Consider the following 19,814-nt stretch of genomic DNA (forward strand, 5'->3'; position numbering starts at 1 on the left):
TCTATAACTTGTAAAGGAGGAAAAAAATCGATGCCTCATCTGTCAAAGATGCAATTACATCCCTCAAGACACAGAAATCTCTTATACAATGGATTTTTTCTCAAAGTCCAGACCAGTAATTGAGATAAAATCTTCCAGACATCTTCATCAGCCACACAAACATCTAGCTCTGTAACTTCCTTTCATATGGCCATTGTTGCATGGGCCAGCAATGTGGAAAGGTCAACCAGACTCAAAGTCAAGTCTGGGCTATGTAGTATATTCCAGGCTAGTAATTTCATGACAAATGGTGGTAAATTCTTGGAAAATTCTGTTGCCTCAAATATAGCTTCATGCACAAAGCTGTGACTGAGGGCATGGAAGACAGATGGGCAGAGTAACCAACTCCTTTTCTCTTCCAAGTTGAACTTTTTGGAGAGAGACTTCATAGACTCATGGCATAACCAAACAAAGAGGAAGAAGTCCCTTCCATTCCAGAAGCAGACAAAAAAAAAGAGAGAGGCAAGATTCTACAAACCAGGCCCTCTTTTCATGTCATCAGTCAAAGGCAGAGGAAATCTGCCAACATGTACTCAAGAAGCAGATATTAGTCTAAAGGAGGGAGAGATGGTAGATACCAGGATGGAACTAATTATTCCTTTGTTCAGTGCAAAATCCAGCAAATAACAGTTACATGCCATGCCTACTAACAAATGCTACCCAGGTAACGAGCATTGCATACGTAAGGTAATTAACAGGCTTCAGTTGTTACCGTAGTAGTGAAAATTGTCTGTAAGTGGGTAAGTGGATTCTAGAGCTCAGAGGTGATATACAAATTCAAGCTCATCTGCCCAATGTCTCCTAACCTGCACCCACCAAATGAGCATCCATGATAAGATAATAGCTCTGGCACATCTTCCACGGACAAGGGCTATAGTGAGATGGCCATTACGGCCAAAGAAAAACGGCAAGAAATTAAGTCATACTTGACTTCAGGCATGTGAACAAATTCATAAAATGTTTCAGGTAAGGTTCTATATGGAGACTTTGGCTGCCATACTGCCCTCCAGCAGCTACAATAATTACATAATACACTGGACATGCTTATGTGTTATCCCATGCAGCCCCAGAGTCTTTCTGAGGTTTCACTTTCAAGGCATCCATTGTCCATCCAGATCTTCCTCTCCAACCTAAGCACAGCCCTAAGACCATTTATCAATATACTAAAAGGCTAGGTGATCATTGTTCTCAGGCTGGAGGCGCTCTCTTGCATGGATGATATTCTAGTAAGACCTGCGTAGCTCTCGGAAGTACATTCAGCCACTGGGAGAATGCTTGGCTATTACAGAAGCGCTCCTTTCTTGTCAATCCAGGAAAGCTTCTTGATTCGAACACAATGGATGAGTCATATAGTAGGACTAACAGTCAGTACTCCATGTCACTGCTGGTATTCCTCTTCAAAGATAAATTTGCAAGTTAAGGGAACCGATCTTCCAAGTATGCCAGATGAAGCAAACTTAATAAAATCCCTGATGTAAATTCTATACTCCATAGTTTCAGTCCCTGAAATGATCCCATGGGCCAAGGTATATAGGAGGAAATTAGAGAGTCTAATTTTGAGAAACTGACACAAGAAAAAAAGCTTCAAAGATAGTCCATGTCCTACCAGACACGTCATGGAAGAGACACATCTTTAAATACCAGACAGGATGATTACAGGTGCTAACCCATTAGTGTCGAAGTTTTGTGTGGCTCATAAATCCATTCAAGATTGTGTCCCTCAGAGAGACTATGTATACATTTCCTTGAATGGCTGACTATAGAGTGTTCAGCATGTCATACCAGACAGTGTAACTCTAGTGTCATACATGAAAATCAGAGAGAGACAGGGAACACAAAACTATTTAGTGAAGCACTCATCTTCAGACTGGCACAGCAAACTTTGTTAGTGAAGATTCTAACGCATCAGTGAAGAGCTCACTGCTGTGGGGGACTAAGTAAACAGAATACAAATCCACCAGTGTAAATGGATCGTAAACTGAGAGGTATTTCAGGTTTGATAGATCTCTTTGCAACAAGAAAAAAGCACCAAAGTCAGCCAGTCATTCTCGAGATGGTCAGAAAGCAATGCAGTGGCAGCAAAAAGCATCATCACAGTGTTAATTACACTGTAAATTCAGTAATTACAGGCACTGTATTTATATATAACAAAGATTGGTAAAAGAGTGAGTTGGTCATCTATCCACGTTTTCTCAAAACATTAGAAGCTGCATTAGCATAGTTCAGTGAATAGGGCACCAGTCTGTCAATATGGAGATCTGGGTCTATTCCTGGGTCTGTCATTGATTAAGAATGACATTGGGTAACCCTTTTGAACCTCTCTGCATATGTAAAAATGATATGATAATGCTTTACACCAGGGGTAGACAAACTTTTTGGCCTGAGAGCCACATCTGGGTATGGAAATTGTATGGCGGGCCATGAATGCTCACAAAATTGGGGGTTGGGGTGCTGGCTCTGTCTGGGTATGTGGGCTCTGGGGTGGAGCCAGAAATTAGGAGTTCAGGGTGCAGGAGGGGGCTCTGGTCTGGGGCAGAGGGTTGGGGTGCGGGCTCCAACTGGGGGTGCAGGCTCTGGGGTAGGAAGGTGGAACTGAGGGGTTCAGAGGATGGGAGGGGGATCAGGGTTGGGGTGCTGGAGGAGGTCAGGGGTGCAGGCTCCAGGTGGCACTTACCTCAAGCAGCTCCCAGAAGCAGCAGCATGTCCCTCCTCCGGCTCCTATGCGGAGGCACAGCCAGATGGCTCTATGTGCTGCCCCGTCCGCAGGCAGTGCCCCTGCAGTCCCATTGGCCACAGTTGCCAGCCAATGGGAGCTGCGGGGGCAGCGTATGGAGCCCCCTGGCTGCACCACGCATAGGAGCCAGAAGGGGGACATGCTGCTGCCATGGCACATGTGGAGCGGGACAAGACCCGGACCCCGTTCCCCAACAGGAGTTCAAGGGCTGGCTTAAAACGTCTGAAGGGCTGGATTCGGCCCCTGGGCCGTAGTTTGCCCACCCCTGCTTTACACACACACCCTTATATAGCACTTAGCTATTATGGAGAGATTTGAGGATGCAGATTGCTAAATATAGTGTCAATATTATGTTCATCGGATAATGGTGCCTTCAGCAGGCCATAGTGAAAGCATGATATGTTTTACTTTTTAACCCATGAGTCATCTCTGTAAAGTCCATGTATTGTTTTTCTCACTCATGGATACCCTTTTTCCATCACATGAGGTCTTGCTTATCTTTTTCACTGCTTGCTATAGCCCATTTGATGGATAGGTCCTTGATAAAGAAAATGAAATTTCTTTCCTGTTAATTTCTGTTCTTGGAAAGGACTCCTTCACCAATCCAATGGCATACATTCAGAAAAGAAGATGATATAATTATTATATTATGAAGGTATGTGTTCAGATGTGTAATGTCTTCCTATCAAATTCCAGAAATGAGTGTTCTGGACACACAATCCAAGTTTTGGTCACAAGCCTTTAGAGTAATGGTTAGGAAAGCATCATCATTGCCGGAAAGCTACCTTGACCCAGAAGGAGGATAGCAGCATTGCAGATGGGTGGGAGTGGGGAAAGAAGTGGAATAATCCTAGCAGTGCTCACCCAAAAAAGTATTTATTTGTGGGTTTGTATATCACATGTACAATGGTGGAGTGTGGTGGTATAAATATTTTATTGGCATGAGTTTGGATTGTTCTTGCTATTTACAAATGGCAGTGCTACAAGTGAGTTATATAGGTCCTAATGAGTCTTCATACCACTTTGCACTATTATGTATTTTATTCATGCCATGTTTTGCCCCCCAAAAAATCTAATTTTAGAAATGTTACTTTTTATCTTATAGGAGCTAATTTTCATATCTCAGCCTTGATAAGCCAGATTTTGTTAGTATCTTGAGACCAGCTGTACAGAAGAGAGAAAGGAAAAACAGTATTAATACAGTTCTAAAACTTCTAAAAATGATCTTAAAGTATACCCCATATTATCAAACAGTTCTACAGCTTGTCACAAGAATATCAACATATGTGATATGTTGATATTTTTGTGGTAAGTATTTATCATGCACTTTTGACCACCTACTCTGTTCTCTGCCTACTCATTTACCTCACCCAGTACTTATTTTGCTATTTCAACCCTCTGCAAATAACTGTCTTTAACAAAAAAAAAAAAAATTAGCCAATGGTAAATGTTTTTCTTCACATATATCACACTATCCAACTTCCCAACCAAAAAATAGAATTTCCACAAAATTGCCCCCGATCCCAAGTAACTCAGACCTGACACCCAGGATAGATATGATTTAGTCCTGGACCAGTAACAGCTTTTCTAGACATAAAAATATCAAAAATTTAACCTGGTATCTCATGACTCCAAAGGGATATAGATGCAAGAGTTTCATCCTTATGAAAAAGAGGGGTTTCAATCTTCCCAAGCATTTGTTTCTTGATCTGGCAGTTACGTTGTTTAATTTTTAGGTATAAAAAAGATATTTTCAGTAATTTTTAAAGATTTTTATGGTTCATTTGGAGACCTATACAGTTGAACTGAGAATAGCTAAGGCTCTGGCTTTGCAGAGAAAAAAGGGATGTGAAAGTCTCAATATAACTTTTAACTGCAATATTTGTAAAATAGTTTTTTCTGTAATATACATAGCATAAACAGAATACGAAATGATGTGGTATAGTATAAAGGTTTATTTGGTATAATCTGTGTAACTGAGTAATGGGTTTGTCACTTGTCAGTAACGCATCCGTCACAAACTCATGCAGATAAAAGCCTTTGTAACATTGCTAAGACCCTACCAAATTCATGGTCCATTTTGGTCAATTTCAGAGTCATAAGATTTTTAAAATCGTAAATTTCATGATTTCAGCTGTTTAAATCTGAAATCTCTCGGTGTTGTAATTGTAGGGGTCCTGACCCAAAAAGGAATTGTGGATGTGTGGGGGGAGTCACAAGGTTATTGTAGGGAGGGTTGCATTACTGCTACCCTTACTTCTGTGTTGCTACTGGCATCAGCAGTGCCTTCAGAGCTGGGCATCTGGAGAGTGGTGGCTTCTGGTCAGGAACCCAGCTCTGAAGGTAGAGCTGCAGCCTGCAGAGCTGGGCCTTCAATCAGCCGCCGCCACTCTTCAGCCACCCAGCTCTGAAGGCAACGACGTAGAAGTAGGGGTGGCATGGTATGGTATTGCCACCCTTACTTCTGTACTGCTGTTGGCATGGTGCTGCCTTCAGAGCTGAGCACCCAGCCAACAGCTGCTGCTCTCCAGCTGCCCTGCTTTGAAGGCAGTGCAGAAGTAAAGATGGCAATACCATGACCCCCCTAAAATAACCTTGCAATACCTTTTTGGGTCAGGACCCCCAGTTTGAGAAATGCTAGTCTCCCAGTGAAATCAGTATAGTATAGGGTAAAAGCACACACAAGACCAGATTTCATGGAGGGAGACCAGATATCATGGTTCATGATATGTTTTTCATGGCTGTGAATTTGGTAGGGCCCTAGACATCCTATATTGTGTGGGTGGGTGGGTGTGAAAATAAATATACACACATATACCAGTATCATGGTGCTGAAAATACTGAGTCTTGTCAAACTGGACAATATATATGTTTATGACTACACAACTTTGTGCCTGTGTTGTTTCCTATTATTCCTTTATGGTGATCCAGAATAGCATTATTTTGTATTTATGTCAGGTTAGTGGAAAGCAGAATTGGCTCTTTATTTCCATATTCTTGTAGTATGTGATGCTGTCATTCTGGCTGAACCCTCTTGCTTAACATGAATACATACTCTGTGTTTTTCAGTTCAAATCTACACCAAGTAAAAATGTGTCTGTGGTAGGATGGATGGTGATGATGGCTGATGACCCAGAACATCCTGATCTCTTCTTGCTGACTGATTCTGAGAAGGGTGAGTAACATCAGGAGAATGGTGATATGCATAAAGATCTTTTTTTTCAGATTCAAGCGTGCTCATAATTAATAACAAAAACTTCGGAAGGGATATTAAATCTCAGAGCTTAAACCAAATATAGGAACTCCATAGGACTGCAGCTCCTAACTCCTACTTTCCTAACTTAGGAGTTTTGCAGCAGCTTTGCCTGATGCATGTTTGTAAATCATGCTTGGATCATGCAGACATTATGTACGTGAAACTGCATTTACCTCTAATAGTTCAACATCCAGTCCACACCATTCACCTAACTAAAACAAAAAGAGGCTATTCAGATACACTATTCCAGTGGTTCTCAACCAGGGGTCCTAGGCCCCCGGGGGACCACGAGATTTCAGAGGGTCCGCCAACCAGGACCAGTGTTAGACTCGCTGGGGCCCAGGGCAGAAAGCCGAAGTCTCACTTCATGGGGCTGGAACCCGGGGCCGAAGATGAAGCCTGAGCAACTTAGCTTCACGGGGCCTCCTGGCAATTGAAGGAGGCATGCGGCCTCAGGCAATTGCCTTGCTTGCTACTCCCTAATGCCAGTCCTGGCTTTTATATGCAGAAAACTAGTTGTTGTGGCACAGGTGGGCCATGGAGTTTTTATAGCATGTTGGGGGGCCTCAGAAAGAAAAAGATTAAAAACCCCTGCACTATTCCTCACCAGCACAAGTTTGGTGTTACTAGATCAAGCAGTTTTGGAGATATAATGAGCTAACAAACAACGAGGAAAATATTAAAAATGAAAGCCATCTCATAAACTGGGCTTCTAATAAAAATCCAGCATCAGCCTTAACTATGGAGAGACTATTAACTCTCCATAGGAGTTCAAAATATGCAGAAAGGGCATTAAAAGCTGTTTTGATAACATATTCTAACATATCTGACGTTTTCCAGTGACTTGTTAGGTTTTTTTCTTGTTGACATCTATACAATAAGATTGAAGGATTAATATCTTTGACTCCTTTATAGTATCTCTACAACTGCGGTTAATTTTGAATGAACATTTGAATATGCTGATTTATATGAATATTTGAACATGATTTGCGTAATTGAAAATTAATATCTTCCCCAAGTAAATATGACCTGATAGAATCAAGGAAGTTCATTTTAATCTTTATATGAAAAATATTGCAAATGCATCTCCTGTAAGAGGTGAACCGAAGGACAGCACCACAGTGTATGAATTATACCCCTTGTCAACTTTACATCAAACCGAACACTTTTATAATATTTTTCCTTAGGCTGTCTGAAGTCAAGTAATCCATGTATAAAATTCAGAACTGGAAAAGTTAGTCTAAAATATGTTGTCACTTTTTGGAAAGCTCACAAGTATTTTCATAGGTAACTTTTCCAGTCTGCACCCCAGGGTGCTCTCCTGCACTTCACTCTGGTTTTCTTGGCAACATTTAAAAAATAAATTATTAAGCAATTTGGAAAGAGGGGCTTTCACAGTTCAGGGCAAGTGCACCCATATTTCCCCCTCCAGGGACCAGCAAGTGCACCACTCTTAGGCTTCCAGCTCCCCAGCCGTCACCTCTCTTGGGCAGAGACATGTCTTTCTTCTTCCTGACTGAGGTGTTTCCAGGCAGCATAGTTCCCTGCCTACGCTGAATTCCACAGCAAATCAGACTTCTTCAACAGGCCTGTATTGTCTTCTTCTCAGAAGCTATAAACAGTGTAATTGTGCAGTTAAGTTACCACATAGCTCCTTCTAAGAAAGCACATCTTTTTTTTAAGGTAAAAGCAGTATAGAGTACGTATTAAAAACAATAAAAGAATGTGTACACATGTTAATGAGCTTACCAGCAATCACCCCAATACTGTGAAGGGCGCTGGCAGGTGAACAGTTCTTCAGACCTCACCAGCAGGTTTTTCTATGGTCACAAGTTTGTAACAGCTGTTAGCTCAGAACAATCACAGTCGTGAAAAGTTTAGTCGCCCCTTTATACAGCCAGTATCTTTGAACTGGGAATAGCTCATTTGTGGACAGTAGGTCTCTTCTCAGTTAGTAGCTTCAAAAGGCTGCATAATCAGAGGAGTTACCTTTGCATATACTTGTCGCTAGAGGTTTCTTGGGAAACCCACTTAACTTTAAAAGTTCATTGTTTCAAATAGTCCTTTGAAGCTCATAATGCCTCTCCGGTTTACATTAGTCATGTCTCCCCCCTAGAAATGTTAAAAACAATCTCACAGTAATACATAAACATTTGCATTTTTAATGTAATGGACACCTAAGATACTTAAACTTAATTCAGTAAGGTTTGTCCAGGAAATTGCCCCGTCTGTCACAGGTACCATGGACAAAAAGTACTTTGGTCACAACGTTCTAAATAATTTTGTGGGATCAGGGAAGGGAGGGGTCTTGGGGGGATTTGTTTTTGTTTTCTTTTGTTTTTTATTGACACTGATCTTAATAATTGGTTTGGAGGCTATGAACTTCTGTCCGAATATAGCACATCTGTTGTATGAAGTCAAATGATGTTGTTTAAATTGCAACCACACCACCCAAGGTCTAAAGTTATATTAATAGAATTCTGTCTTTTCACTGTTCGATAATGTTTTATTTTTTGTTTTATTTATTTATTTCATGTATTTGTTTGAACTTCGGTAGAATTGAAGTACAGTACTGCACTGTATTTGTTTGTGTCTGATTTTTTTTAATCAATTTTTTTTCCTGCCTCTGTCATTTTAGGAAATTCATACAAGTTTCAAGCTGGTAACAGAATGAATGCAATGCTGTGGTTCAAACATCTGAGCGCTGCCTGTCAAAGCAACAGACAACAGGTGAGAACTATACTGTGAAAAGGAACTGAGAACCGCTGATTGGAACTTGGCATTGGTAACTAGCTCTGAAAGAAAACTGAGTACTAGTTGGTCAGTTTTTATGCAAAACAAGGTACTCCTACCAATACACACGACTTGGAGGTAACGTAAAGATTGTGTTCACAAACAAAGATTTAAGCCTTTATAAGGATCAAATGAAGCAACTGAGCAATTTGGAGGGCTAAGGGATATCTTAATACTTCTAACACATTGACAGGGTTTTATGCATAATATACCCTTGCATATCTTTATTTTTTTTAAAGCTACATACTAGACTATTATAAAATAATAATCCAAAACACTTTACTGGTAGTATCACTATTGTAAGCTGTAGTAGTGTTTAGAATCAGTACTGCAAAATTCTGTGTAGTGTCATTTAGGGCTGTCGATTTTCACAGTTAACTCACGCAGTTTAACTCAAAAAAATTAATCGTGATTAAAAAAATTAATCGCAAATAATCACAATTTTAATCGCACTGTTAAACAATAGAAACCAATTGAAATGTATTAACTATTTTGGATGTTTTTCTAAATTTTCATATATATTGTATTCTGTGTTGTAATTGAAATCAAAGTGTGTGTATATTTTTTTATTACAAATATTTGCACTGTAAAAATTATAAACAAAAATAGTATTTTTCAATGCACCTCATACAAGTACTGTAGTGCAATCTCTTTGTTGTGAAAGTGCAACTTACAAACGTAGATTTTTTTTTGTTATATAATTGCACTCAAAAACAAAACAGTGTAAAACTTCAGAGCCCACAAGTCTACTCAGTCCTACTTCTTGTTCAGCCAATCACTAAGATAAACAAGTTTGTTTACATTTACAGGAGATAATCCTGCCCTCCTCTTATTTACAGTGTCACCAGAAAGTGAGAACAGGCATTTGTATGGCACTTTTGTAGCCAGCATTGAAAGGTATTTGCATCCCAGATATGCTAAACATTCGTATGCCCCTTCCTTCTTCGGCCACCATTCCAGAGGAAATGCTTCCATGCTGATGACGCCTCTTAAAAAAATGTGTTAGTTAAATTTGTGACTGAACTCCTTGGGGGAGAATTGTATGCCCCTGCTCTGTTTTACGTGCATTCTACCATATATTTCATGTAATAGCAGTCTCAAATGATGACCCAGCACATGTTCATTTTAAGAACACTTTCACTGCAGATTTGCCAAAACGCAAAGAAGGCACCAATGTGAGATTTCTAAAGATAGCTACAGCACTCGACCCAAGGTTTAAGAATCTGAAGTGCCTTCCAAAATCTGAGAGACAAGGAGTATGCTTTCAGAAGTCTTTAAAGAGCAACACTCCAATGCGGAAACCACAGAACCCAAACCACCAAAAAAGAAAATCAACCTTCTGCTGGTGGCATCTGACTCAGATAATGAAAATGAACATGCATCGGTCCGTGCCGCTTTGAATTGTTATTGAGCAGAACCAGTCATCAGTATGGACACATGCCCCCTGGAATGACGATTAAAGCATGAAGGGACATATGAATCTTTAGCACAACTGGCACGTAAATACCTTGCGACGCTAGCTACAACAGTGTCATGAGAACGCCTGTGCTCGCTTTCAGGAGACGTAAAAAAGAAGCGGGCAGCATTATCTCCTGCAAATATAAATAGACTTGTTTGTCTGAGCGATTGGCTGAACAAGAAGTAGAACTGAGTGGACTTGCAGTCTCTAAAATTTTACATTATTTTATTTTGAATGTAGGGGTTTTTTACACAATTTTACATTTGTAAGTTCAACTTTCATGATAAAGAGGTTGCACTACAGTACTTGTATAAGGTGAATTGAAAAAATACGATTTCTTCTTTTCAGTGCAAATACTTGTCAAAAATAAATATAAAGTGAGTGCTGTCCACTTAGTATTCTGTGTTTTAATTGAGACCAATATATTTGAAAATGTAGAAAACATCCAAAAATATTTAAATAAATGGTATTCTATTATTATTTAACAGTGCGATTAATCACCCAGTTAATTTTTTTAATCAGTTGACAGCCCTGCTGTCATTTTGTTAGGTATTGGCTACACAACATAACATTTAATCAAATTTTGTGTTGCTTACTTATATTTCTACAAAGCATAAAGAAGCACCTGAGTCTGAGCTTGGGTGGCTAGCCCATGCCTCTGCCAGTGCCACTATTTTTAGTGTGGTAGCTCAAATTGAGCTAGCACAAGTCTGCCTACCTAAGCTGGGGGGCACACTGATGAAAACTTAGCTTTAAGCCATAAGCTACATATAATGCACTGATGTCTTTTTGACACTCTTATTCAGTGTTTCTGGTGCCTGGGAAAAGGTCACAACACCGACAGGTGTTCAGTCTACCGTGTCTTGTCTAGTCACCATACAAATATCAGGATGGCCACCTCAAACACTTACTTAGGAAATAGGCTTTTCAGGCCCAGTAAACCAAGTGCAGTATTAAAGTTTGGCACTGTCAGTGGTGGGAGGCCTGTTCTAACTTTTTGCTGTGTAAACACACTCATTTTGAGGGGTCAGTAATGGAAGAGGGTGAATTTGAGATGGCTAGTGACCTTGAAACAACACCTCGAATCTCACCTTTTCCAGATGAATCTATGAGCTCTTTGTGAACTGATTTCCTTTCCTGGAGTTATTGTGACCCCTTGCAGAGAGCTTAAACGTAGGACTTAGTCTCATCCCAAGAAAGCTCCCAGGGTCTTCATTATTCTGTAGACCAACTACCTCAGATTTGTGGAGATCCCTTTTAAGCAAGGGTACCATGAAACTGACACACAACCTTTGGTTATCCCCAGATTCATTCTTCCGACTCTAAAATAGACAAACTATACCTCTATATCAAGTCACTGAAAAAGGTTTTGAATATTTTTACTTGTCTGACCCTGGGCTCTCAGATTGACACTCCAGATTGATGTGAGATCTCACTATGCTGAAGCTTCTAGATGCAGATCTCTTGGGGAATAAGATTTATTCCTCAGCCACAGTGCAGATGAGGAATGTCAGCTCTCTAAAAGTGCTGGCAAAATATGACTTCCTCACATAAAAAAGCTGATTGTTCTAGATCTGCTCCTGGAGTATGCTAGCATTTCCTCTTCCTTTATAGGAGCAGTGTCGTCAGCACTTCCCATTTTCTGCTTAACAGGTTGTATTTACTTCTTTTTTGTAGAGGGGAGAGGTAAACTGAACATTTTTTAAACTTGCAAAGGGTGGGTTCTGAAAAGATGAAACATGAAAAGCCAATTCTCAAAATAAAAATCAGCTGTTACTCGTGTTTTTGTTTTAGGTTCCTGCCAACTTGATGTCTTTTGAGTGAAAAGCTAATTCAAAACATGAAAGAGAACAATTTGATGAACTGTTTGTCTCATAATTTGAGCATGATGTCCTGAAGAAAGCATGCCAGCTATAAATTTATTTCTGTGCCAGAACAGAACCTAAAGGCTCAATCTCTAAACGCTGGAGTACTGAACAACAAAGCACTAACAGTTTGGGGAATGGATTTCCCTCAGTGAAAAATGGAGTTGCAACATGAACTGCTATGGACCATGCTTCTTAATATTTTCTGAACTGACCTGTGGAAACCACTGCCTTAAAGAGTGAAAGGAAAACCAACATGAAACACCAAATAGTGTGTGTGAAACTTATGGCGGTGCTGTGCTTGGGTTAAATAGGTTGTAGCTAATTTGCATTTCTTTTAACTTTATACTAATTTTTGGGGGGAAAACCACCTTTTTAGGTATTCTTTAAAAAGGGTATAAACATATTTCTTAAGGGTTGCATCAACAGCTGGGTTTAGACTGGGGATATAGCGGTACTTACACATTCTAGGGCTGTTGTTTAGATATACTAGCAGCCTTCAATTGGGTCTTCTCTCAGGCTCACTTGATCTGGAGCATCATTAATTCTGTCAGACCTAGAGTATGAGACCTGTAACAAATGCAGTGGTTTTTGTTTGTTTGGGTTTTTTTGCTTGGGTTTTTTTAAGTACTAAACTTGGTAACCTTAGTACTGTATAGGAACCTTACTTCCTGCCAGTGGCACAAAGGCTGAGTGTTTGTACAGAACACTTTTTCTTCTAAGCAGGATCATGATACATGCTTGTCTTATTCCTGGTTGAATAATAGTCTGTTTTGGTTTTTTTAAGTGGGAGCTGTGAGGTGTCATCAGGTCAGAACTGAGTGTTTCCTTTCCATTGTGTTTCTACACTGGTTACTTTCCTCCATGTGATGGTTCCACTACACAACAGACACTGGATATAGCTCACAGAGGTGTTTTTCTCTGGAGGGATATTCCCCTAGTTACAGTTAAAGGTAGGGAATAGCAGAAGACCCTCTCTCAGGGTAAGATGCTTCATAGTATCAGTTTTATAAGACTTCTTTTTTACAGTGTTTGAGACACAATGTCAGAATTTCCATATTTTCATTTTGAAATAATTGGTTGTAATTATCTGTATAATTCAAGATTTAGGAGCTTGAACTATATTTGCAATTCCTAGAGAAGTTTAATCTAGGAAAGAAAAATAGGGTGGACTTGATAATCAAAACCTTTTCCCTCTATATGAGTAATTCTTTGTCACTAAATGTACTTACTCAAAAAATTTAAAATCCCAAACAGGAGGACAAATTTGCTGTGTTCTATGCATTAGATTTTCATTCATGCCTTATTTTGGGTTCTTTTAAGTTACCTAATTGTAGTCTCTTTACACAAAGCCCTATTTAACATTCAGAACATTGATCTTTATAAATATGGAAGAAATTCCAATAGTGTCCAGGAAAACTTCTTGAAAAAATGGTAGATATTCCACTGACATTATAATTCAAAAGCAGTAAATAAGCTTACAGTTGCACCCCTAGACTTTCTAAAACTATCCAGTAGTCTCAGGTAATGAGTTCTCTTGATAATTTTTTTTAAAAAAAGAAAAAGAAAAAAAAGTTTCCAGAGGTGGTAATTTGTTTGGTAATGTACACTTCATTTACTAAATCAGGGTAAGGGGATAGAATTTCACACGTTAAAGTTCCAAGAATCAATATCACATTTTCTTAACAGAAATAGTTAGTTTGTGACTGATGAGGCAGAGGAGGAAGATTGCTGTTCCTATTGAGAGAACAAACTAGCATAAAGAGAGTTCCATTCCTGGGGAAAGAGAGAAGTAGAAAGTTGGGGCATTTTCAAATGTTACTCTGTGAAATCTGTTTTTAGTATAAAGAGGATATAGTAGATGCACACTTCTGCGTCACACTTACAGCAAAGCTAGAAGTAAGTTTTGATTTGGTGTCCCTTTGTATATCTTTTTCTGTGGAGAGTGAATAATCAGTTCTGATCCTGAAGTAGTATATCCTGAAAGGAGGTTGCTCATGACGAATCACTTTTCAGTTCACACATCACTTAACCCATGTTGGGTGTCTAGCAGAGACAACATCTTCATAGCCAACAGTATTACTGTAATAGACTTTGCACAGCTTTAGTTTTTGTTTTGCATTTTTAAAATTACTTAGTGTGTGTTTCTTCTCAAAAGTGTTTTTAACAAAATGTATGTACTTTTTTTAAGCATTGTGTATGGTAACCCTGTGGATTTTGAATTTTTTTAATAAGCTAATTTAGATGCAGGTTAACTATATCTATTCTTACGTTAGTGAGAGGAAACATGAAATTGGGAGCCACAGCCTGACATCACACAGCTTTGCTAAAGACCGAGTCGGGGCAGAAGATGTTGTTTTTGTTCTTTGCATTTATCCAGCTGTCTTTTCTTCTGTTTTTATGGTACATAGAGTAAGATGGGCAAAGCAGTGCTGAGCCCTTCTCAACAGTCATCATTAGATGAACCATTGCCTGTAGCTGTGCTCTGCCTATTTAGACATCATATATCATTTTTCTAGACTCAAATATCTCATTTTTCATGTGAGATCTGTTGAAAAAAGAAGCATCCTAAAATGTTTAGCAAGAGTAATAAGAGAAACTGATTAATGAAAACATTTTTAGATGGTTAGTACCAGACGTTCAATATCTAGTTCTGTTTTATCCCGTATTAATTCCAGTAATCCTTCAGATTGTCACATAAACACTAAGACTTTACATCTTTTGAATTGGAAGATTATTAGGGAAAAGTTTCTTTTTTTTTTTCCTCTTCTGAGAGGAAACCTGTCACAGAAAGCTTAAATAGAATGACAATTCAAATCACCTATGAAGAGCACAGTAATCCACCTCTTTGTAAAAAATAGTAGTTAAACAAAATATTTAAAGTAGTACTGGGAAAACAGTACAGCAGCCAGATATAGACAGGTAAGGATGCACTGTCCAGAATGTCAGCCAGTTGATTGTGTTTGTCTTTGGTTTATCTTGCAATGTTTTTTTTTCATTTTTACTTTCAGTAACCGTTGAAATTTTGCAGCTAACATTCATAACTTTATTTTGTTGTATTTATATCTTTAGTTGAAAGTGGTCTCTTGAGATGTCTTGTAGAACAAAAGATCCGTTATTACAGGAATGTGGACAAAAATAGTTAAGAGTAGATCTTCCTGGCTGGATTATATGTAAATGTTGATCATCTGCTGACTGGTATCTACAAAGCCACTTTTTTCACAGTTCAGCTTCCTACAAGATTTTCAGTTTAAACACCAACAGAGAGTCGACCCAGTTTAGAGAATTAGTTGTGGTGATATTAAATGTAGTGCACTTCTAATACATCTCTGGCTAGCGTAAATTGAAGTACTAAATGCTAACTTAATGTTAGCTTTCTAACTTAATGCTGTTTCTTCATAACTTCAGCCCCATTTAATCATATGCCTTCCATTTCAGTGTTCTTAAAGAGCTAATATTAGTCACAATTGATTTTACAAAATGGGATCCATACAGTTTGAGTTAATCTAGGCATGTGCTTCATTTTACAAACCATTTCTTGTGGAAAATGCCATTGAAACATTGCCCAAGTTACTCTGATTCAATGTGCATTTGAGTTAAGTATGTGCCACATGTTTTTAATACCCAACTTTTAACCTCTCCTACAATGAACTTTTTAAAGATTCTAAAAAGCAGATACCACTCCTGTAAGATCTGAAAAGGAAAAAGCTCGCTATGCTGAAAATCTTCAGGGCGATATTCACTTCCTCAATTCTGCACTCTCTCATGTGGTCCTTTTGGGGAATTGACTATTTGTTAACTTTTCCTCTCAGAACTCAGATGTGTTATAAAAGAATTTGCAGCAATGTTATTGCTGCTAGCAGTATATTTACTACTGAAAATGAAAACATATAAGCAACAAACTATCAAGGAAACACAAAAGAATACAACACAGTTACATCAGCTTATTTTTGTTGATTGACGTTAACGAAGTAGTTTAATGCTAGTTTCCTTGCCACATTTTAAGTGCACTTATTTGCAATTAAATTTTTAGAAGAACGTAATGTTCCGCTGTTAATGAGAAACATAACAAGGTTGTCAACTGGAAGATGCTTTCCCTTCCAACAGAAATAAATGTAGCTTTGTGCTGCTTAAGGCACTGTAGGCGGTTGGGTCCCTTTTGATAAAAGGAAAATTGAGTGGTGGTGTTTTTCTGGCTCCTGCAGTGGCATTTTTCTTCATTCTCCTCCTCTGGTATTTTCATTCACAAGTAGTAGTAGTCCTAATCTTTTCACAGCCATCTTAGTACACTGCCTGCTCTAAGCTTCAGAACACTAGAATTGGTACTAAATCACACCAATGAGTTGTTTTATTCTTGCTACGAGGTCAACTTTTAAAAGCGTTGTTATTTAAATACCGACCCTTTCTTTTTTTCCTTTTCCTTTCCCTAAAAATGGCTTGTGTCTAAAGTAAACAGATTTGGTGTTTGGGAGAGTTGTAATTGAAGGAATCTGTATAAATGAATGCTGAACTTCTTCAATGGGTACAACTGAACTTCTTTCTGGTCATCATCCAAACTTTTGTGGGGAGGCAGACGCTTGGATCTGAGAGAGACTGGTCAGTGCCTTATTGTCAGTTTGAAGTCCAGTTCTGTTGTTCTAGAGCTGAAAATACAATAGCAACCACTGGACCAAATTACTTTCCCTGATTTCTGTAGTGTGTACCCTCTTTCCCACCATTTTTACTTTTCTAGCAGAAGGAATTAGTCAATTTTGGTCTGTCTAAGATAGATACAATTTAAATTACTAAGCTGTTTTTCTAAGTTTTGTAATATTTTTTTTTTTAGCAGAAGCAGCCATTGACAGATTTGTCTGCAGCTTTTATCAGAACTATCTAAACCATCTTGTAACAATTTTTCTTTAAAATATGAAAAATTTGGAATGTCAAGCATAACTGAAAAAAGCAACAAGAATAAATAAGGGTCAGGGGGCATTCCGAGTAATTTCTAGGGTTTGTGAACTTTAGCTCCCCTAGCTAAAAATGAGGATTCTCTCTTCCTTTTTATTCTTTTGAAACACTATACTGTACAAATGTGAAAGGACTATACCTAGCAACCTTTTTGTTAATTTAGAATAAATATCAAGGAGAAACTTTAAAAAAACAAAAAAACAGACCAACTGTATATTGTGTCTTTTCTTGACACACTTTAAACTCATTTGTGCAGGGGTGGTTCTATTTCTGGTGTCATACCATCTAGTGAAAACATTCATTACGATAAATGTATATGATTAACTACGTTTCCCTACAAGAGATTTGTGAGCTTTGAAACATTAAGCTTTGAAACACATAGCTTTGGAGGGAGAAATTAATTAATAAACTTTCACAGGTTGAGTTTTTTAAAGCAAGGAAAACCACATACAATAGAATATTCATTTTCCTCTAAGACATTATGGTAGAAAACAGAGCATTTCTACACTGCAGTGTTTTTAACTTCAGATGTTTGAAAGGAAAAGCATAACCTAGCACAGACATGATCAACCTTAAAGGGTTCTTCAGTTACAGTTGAAAGGATTAGCCCAAGGTGAAGAAAGCAGAGTTTTGAGTCTAGCCATGCATGTTCCAGAACAGAGTTGAGGATTTTTCTCAAGGACTATTACTATAAAAAAGTACCACAATAAGATGGAGGCGTCTGCAGATCAGGCCATGATTGAGAAAAAGCTCCAGCAATTAGCAAACAGCCAGGAGCAACATAAACATTCAGTTTCTTCTGTACACTTGATTAATATCAAATTTACCTGAAAGGATTGAGGCCTCCAATTCCTCAGCAAAGCTCTTGCCATTCCAGAACTGCTCTGAAATATGGTCCAAAAGGAGTAAAAGTTGACCAGTTAAATAGGGAAAGAAAGGCTCTTTAGGGTTCACCTGTTTACAGAGCCTTTGACTCCTTGGAGACAGATAAATACACCAATTCAAGCCCTATTGTAGTAGTGCAGAGACTGGGGAAATCATACAACCTATAATAATCCAGGGAAGAAAAACAAAGATTGTTTATATGGTAAACACAAGCCATTTTTAATGTTATTCTTCCATGTTGACTTGAGATGCTATAGTGATAGTAATTGCACTATGACCTCTGAGTGACGTGCAGTTAGGCTGTCCTCTAGCCTTTTTTCTTCTATTATTTTTTTAAATACTTTAGTGTGGGCGTGTGTGAAATTGTGTGTTTGCATAAGCTAGTTTAAAATGACTTTAAGTACGGATTTCAGAAATCTTTCCTACTGAAATAAATGATTTAAAATGTGGATTTGTGTGAGCTATTAGTTTATTTTTCATAATCATATTGATACTGCAACCACTCTCGAGCACAGAATTTGGTTCTTTCTGAATACGTTGATGCCTGGGATCAGCTGGAATTTATTTATTATAAGCTCTTTTTAATGGACCTTTGAAGAACAGCATGAAAATATTGTACCACTGCAAATAAACGCGAAAAAGAAATCAGTAAACAAGGAAAGGCAATTAACTGAAAAGAATTTTTATTTTATTAATTTTTACAGCTCCTTCTATTAGCTGCCAGTGAGCAGATGCTTTCCCACCATGGTATTTCCTTACATGTGGTGTCTGTTTTTATCAGATTTTCCTCTTAATTTCTCCATCTTCCTATGCTCCTTTGCCTTTACATTTTTCCTTTAAAGATGTGAGAAATGAAATCCATTGCAAACACAGCCATTAGTTAGCATGCTTTATTCCTATTACTTTAATAAGAAACGGATATAAATAGAAATAAAAAATAAAAAGAAATAAAGAAATAAAAAGGTAAAATAAGAAATAAAAAGGTAAAAACGGAGCATGTGGAGAGAATGTTGGTAATGTACAAAGTACTTTTGTATTAGCCCTTGGCATGGCATGTCAACGTTCTGTGCCTTGTCACTGTGTGTTACATCGCATTGGAACAGGACCTATGCAGCTCTTGGTGTGAAATGATGTGGATTATTGTTTGCCAGGTTATGAACCTGTTTCCTTGATGGAACTATTTGCTTCTAATACGGATGCATTAAAAAATAAAAAGGGCAGAGCAGACTTTATTCTTAATTATTTCCAAATTATGGAACTTTTAAGACTGTTGTAAGTGTTCAATACTGTGAAAAATTATCAAGACACAACCCCTCAGACACAGCATCCAGAGCTTTGGAGGCTCCACAAGACATCATACAGGAACAGGAGGGCAATGCCATAGAAGAAGTGACACTGAGGACCATATCCTCCTGCTCCCCGTATAAAGCCATCATGCCTTCCCCATCAACTCTGGCAGACGCCTTTTGTCTCTTCCAGGAGTTGGCAAAGAGAGATTGAGACATTCTTCAAATACCACTGGAAGAACTCAAGGACACACCATCAACTCCTTGATATCCTCTATTCTTCCTCCTCAAAAATCACCCTCCTTATTAATGAAGCCATCTTAGATCCGGCAAGAACTGTATTGCAAACCCCAGCATCGGTAGCACCTTACCTGCAAGTGGGCAGACAAAAAATACTATGTCCCCACCAAGGACTCTGAGTTTCTCTTCTCCCAGCCACCACCCAATTCTATTGTGGTGGGTGCTGTCAACTCCTGTGGCCGACAACACTAATTGAGGGCCACTCCCTATGATAGGGATGGGAAGCACCTGAACCTTTTCGGAAGGAAGG

At 38.5% G+C, this 19,814-nt stretch overlaps 1 protein-coding gene across 3 annotated transcripts in view; it reads left to right on the plus strand.

Annotated features, from left to right (window-relative positions):
- Positions 1–18,811, plus strand: part of RALGPS2 (Ral GEF with PH domain and SH3 binding motif 2) — a 284,167-nt gene extending 265,356 nt beyond the window's left edge. For 2 of the 3 annotated variants that reach the window (XM_084635739.1, XM_084635740.1), the window contains 3 exons: positions 5,843–5,948; positions 8,668–8,759; positions 12,076–18,811. In XM_084635739.1, the coding sequence (XP_084491865.1) occupies positions 5,843–5,948; positions 8,668–8,759; positions 12,076–12,105 (228 nt within the window). In that variant the 3' untranslated portion in view covers positions 12,106–18,811. Of the gene's footprint in view, positions 1–5,842; positions 5,949–8,667; positions 8,760–11,895; positions 11,938–12,075 lie in introns of those variants that run through there. The other variant, XM_084635741.1, reaches the window with a different exon arrangement.
- Positions 18,812–19,814: the final 1,003 nt, after the last annotated feature.

Source organism: Lepidochelys olivacea, assembly GCF_965140295.1.
Source record: "Lepidochelys olivacea isolate rLepOli2 genome assembly, chromosome: 8".
Lineage (NCBI taxonomy): Eukaryota > Metazoa > Chordata > Testudines > Cheloniidae > Lepidochelys > Lepidochelys olivacea.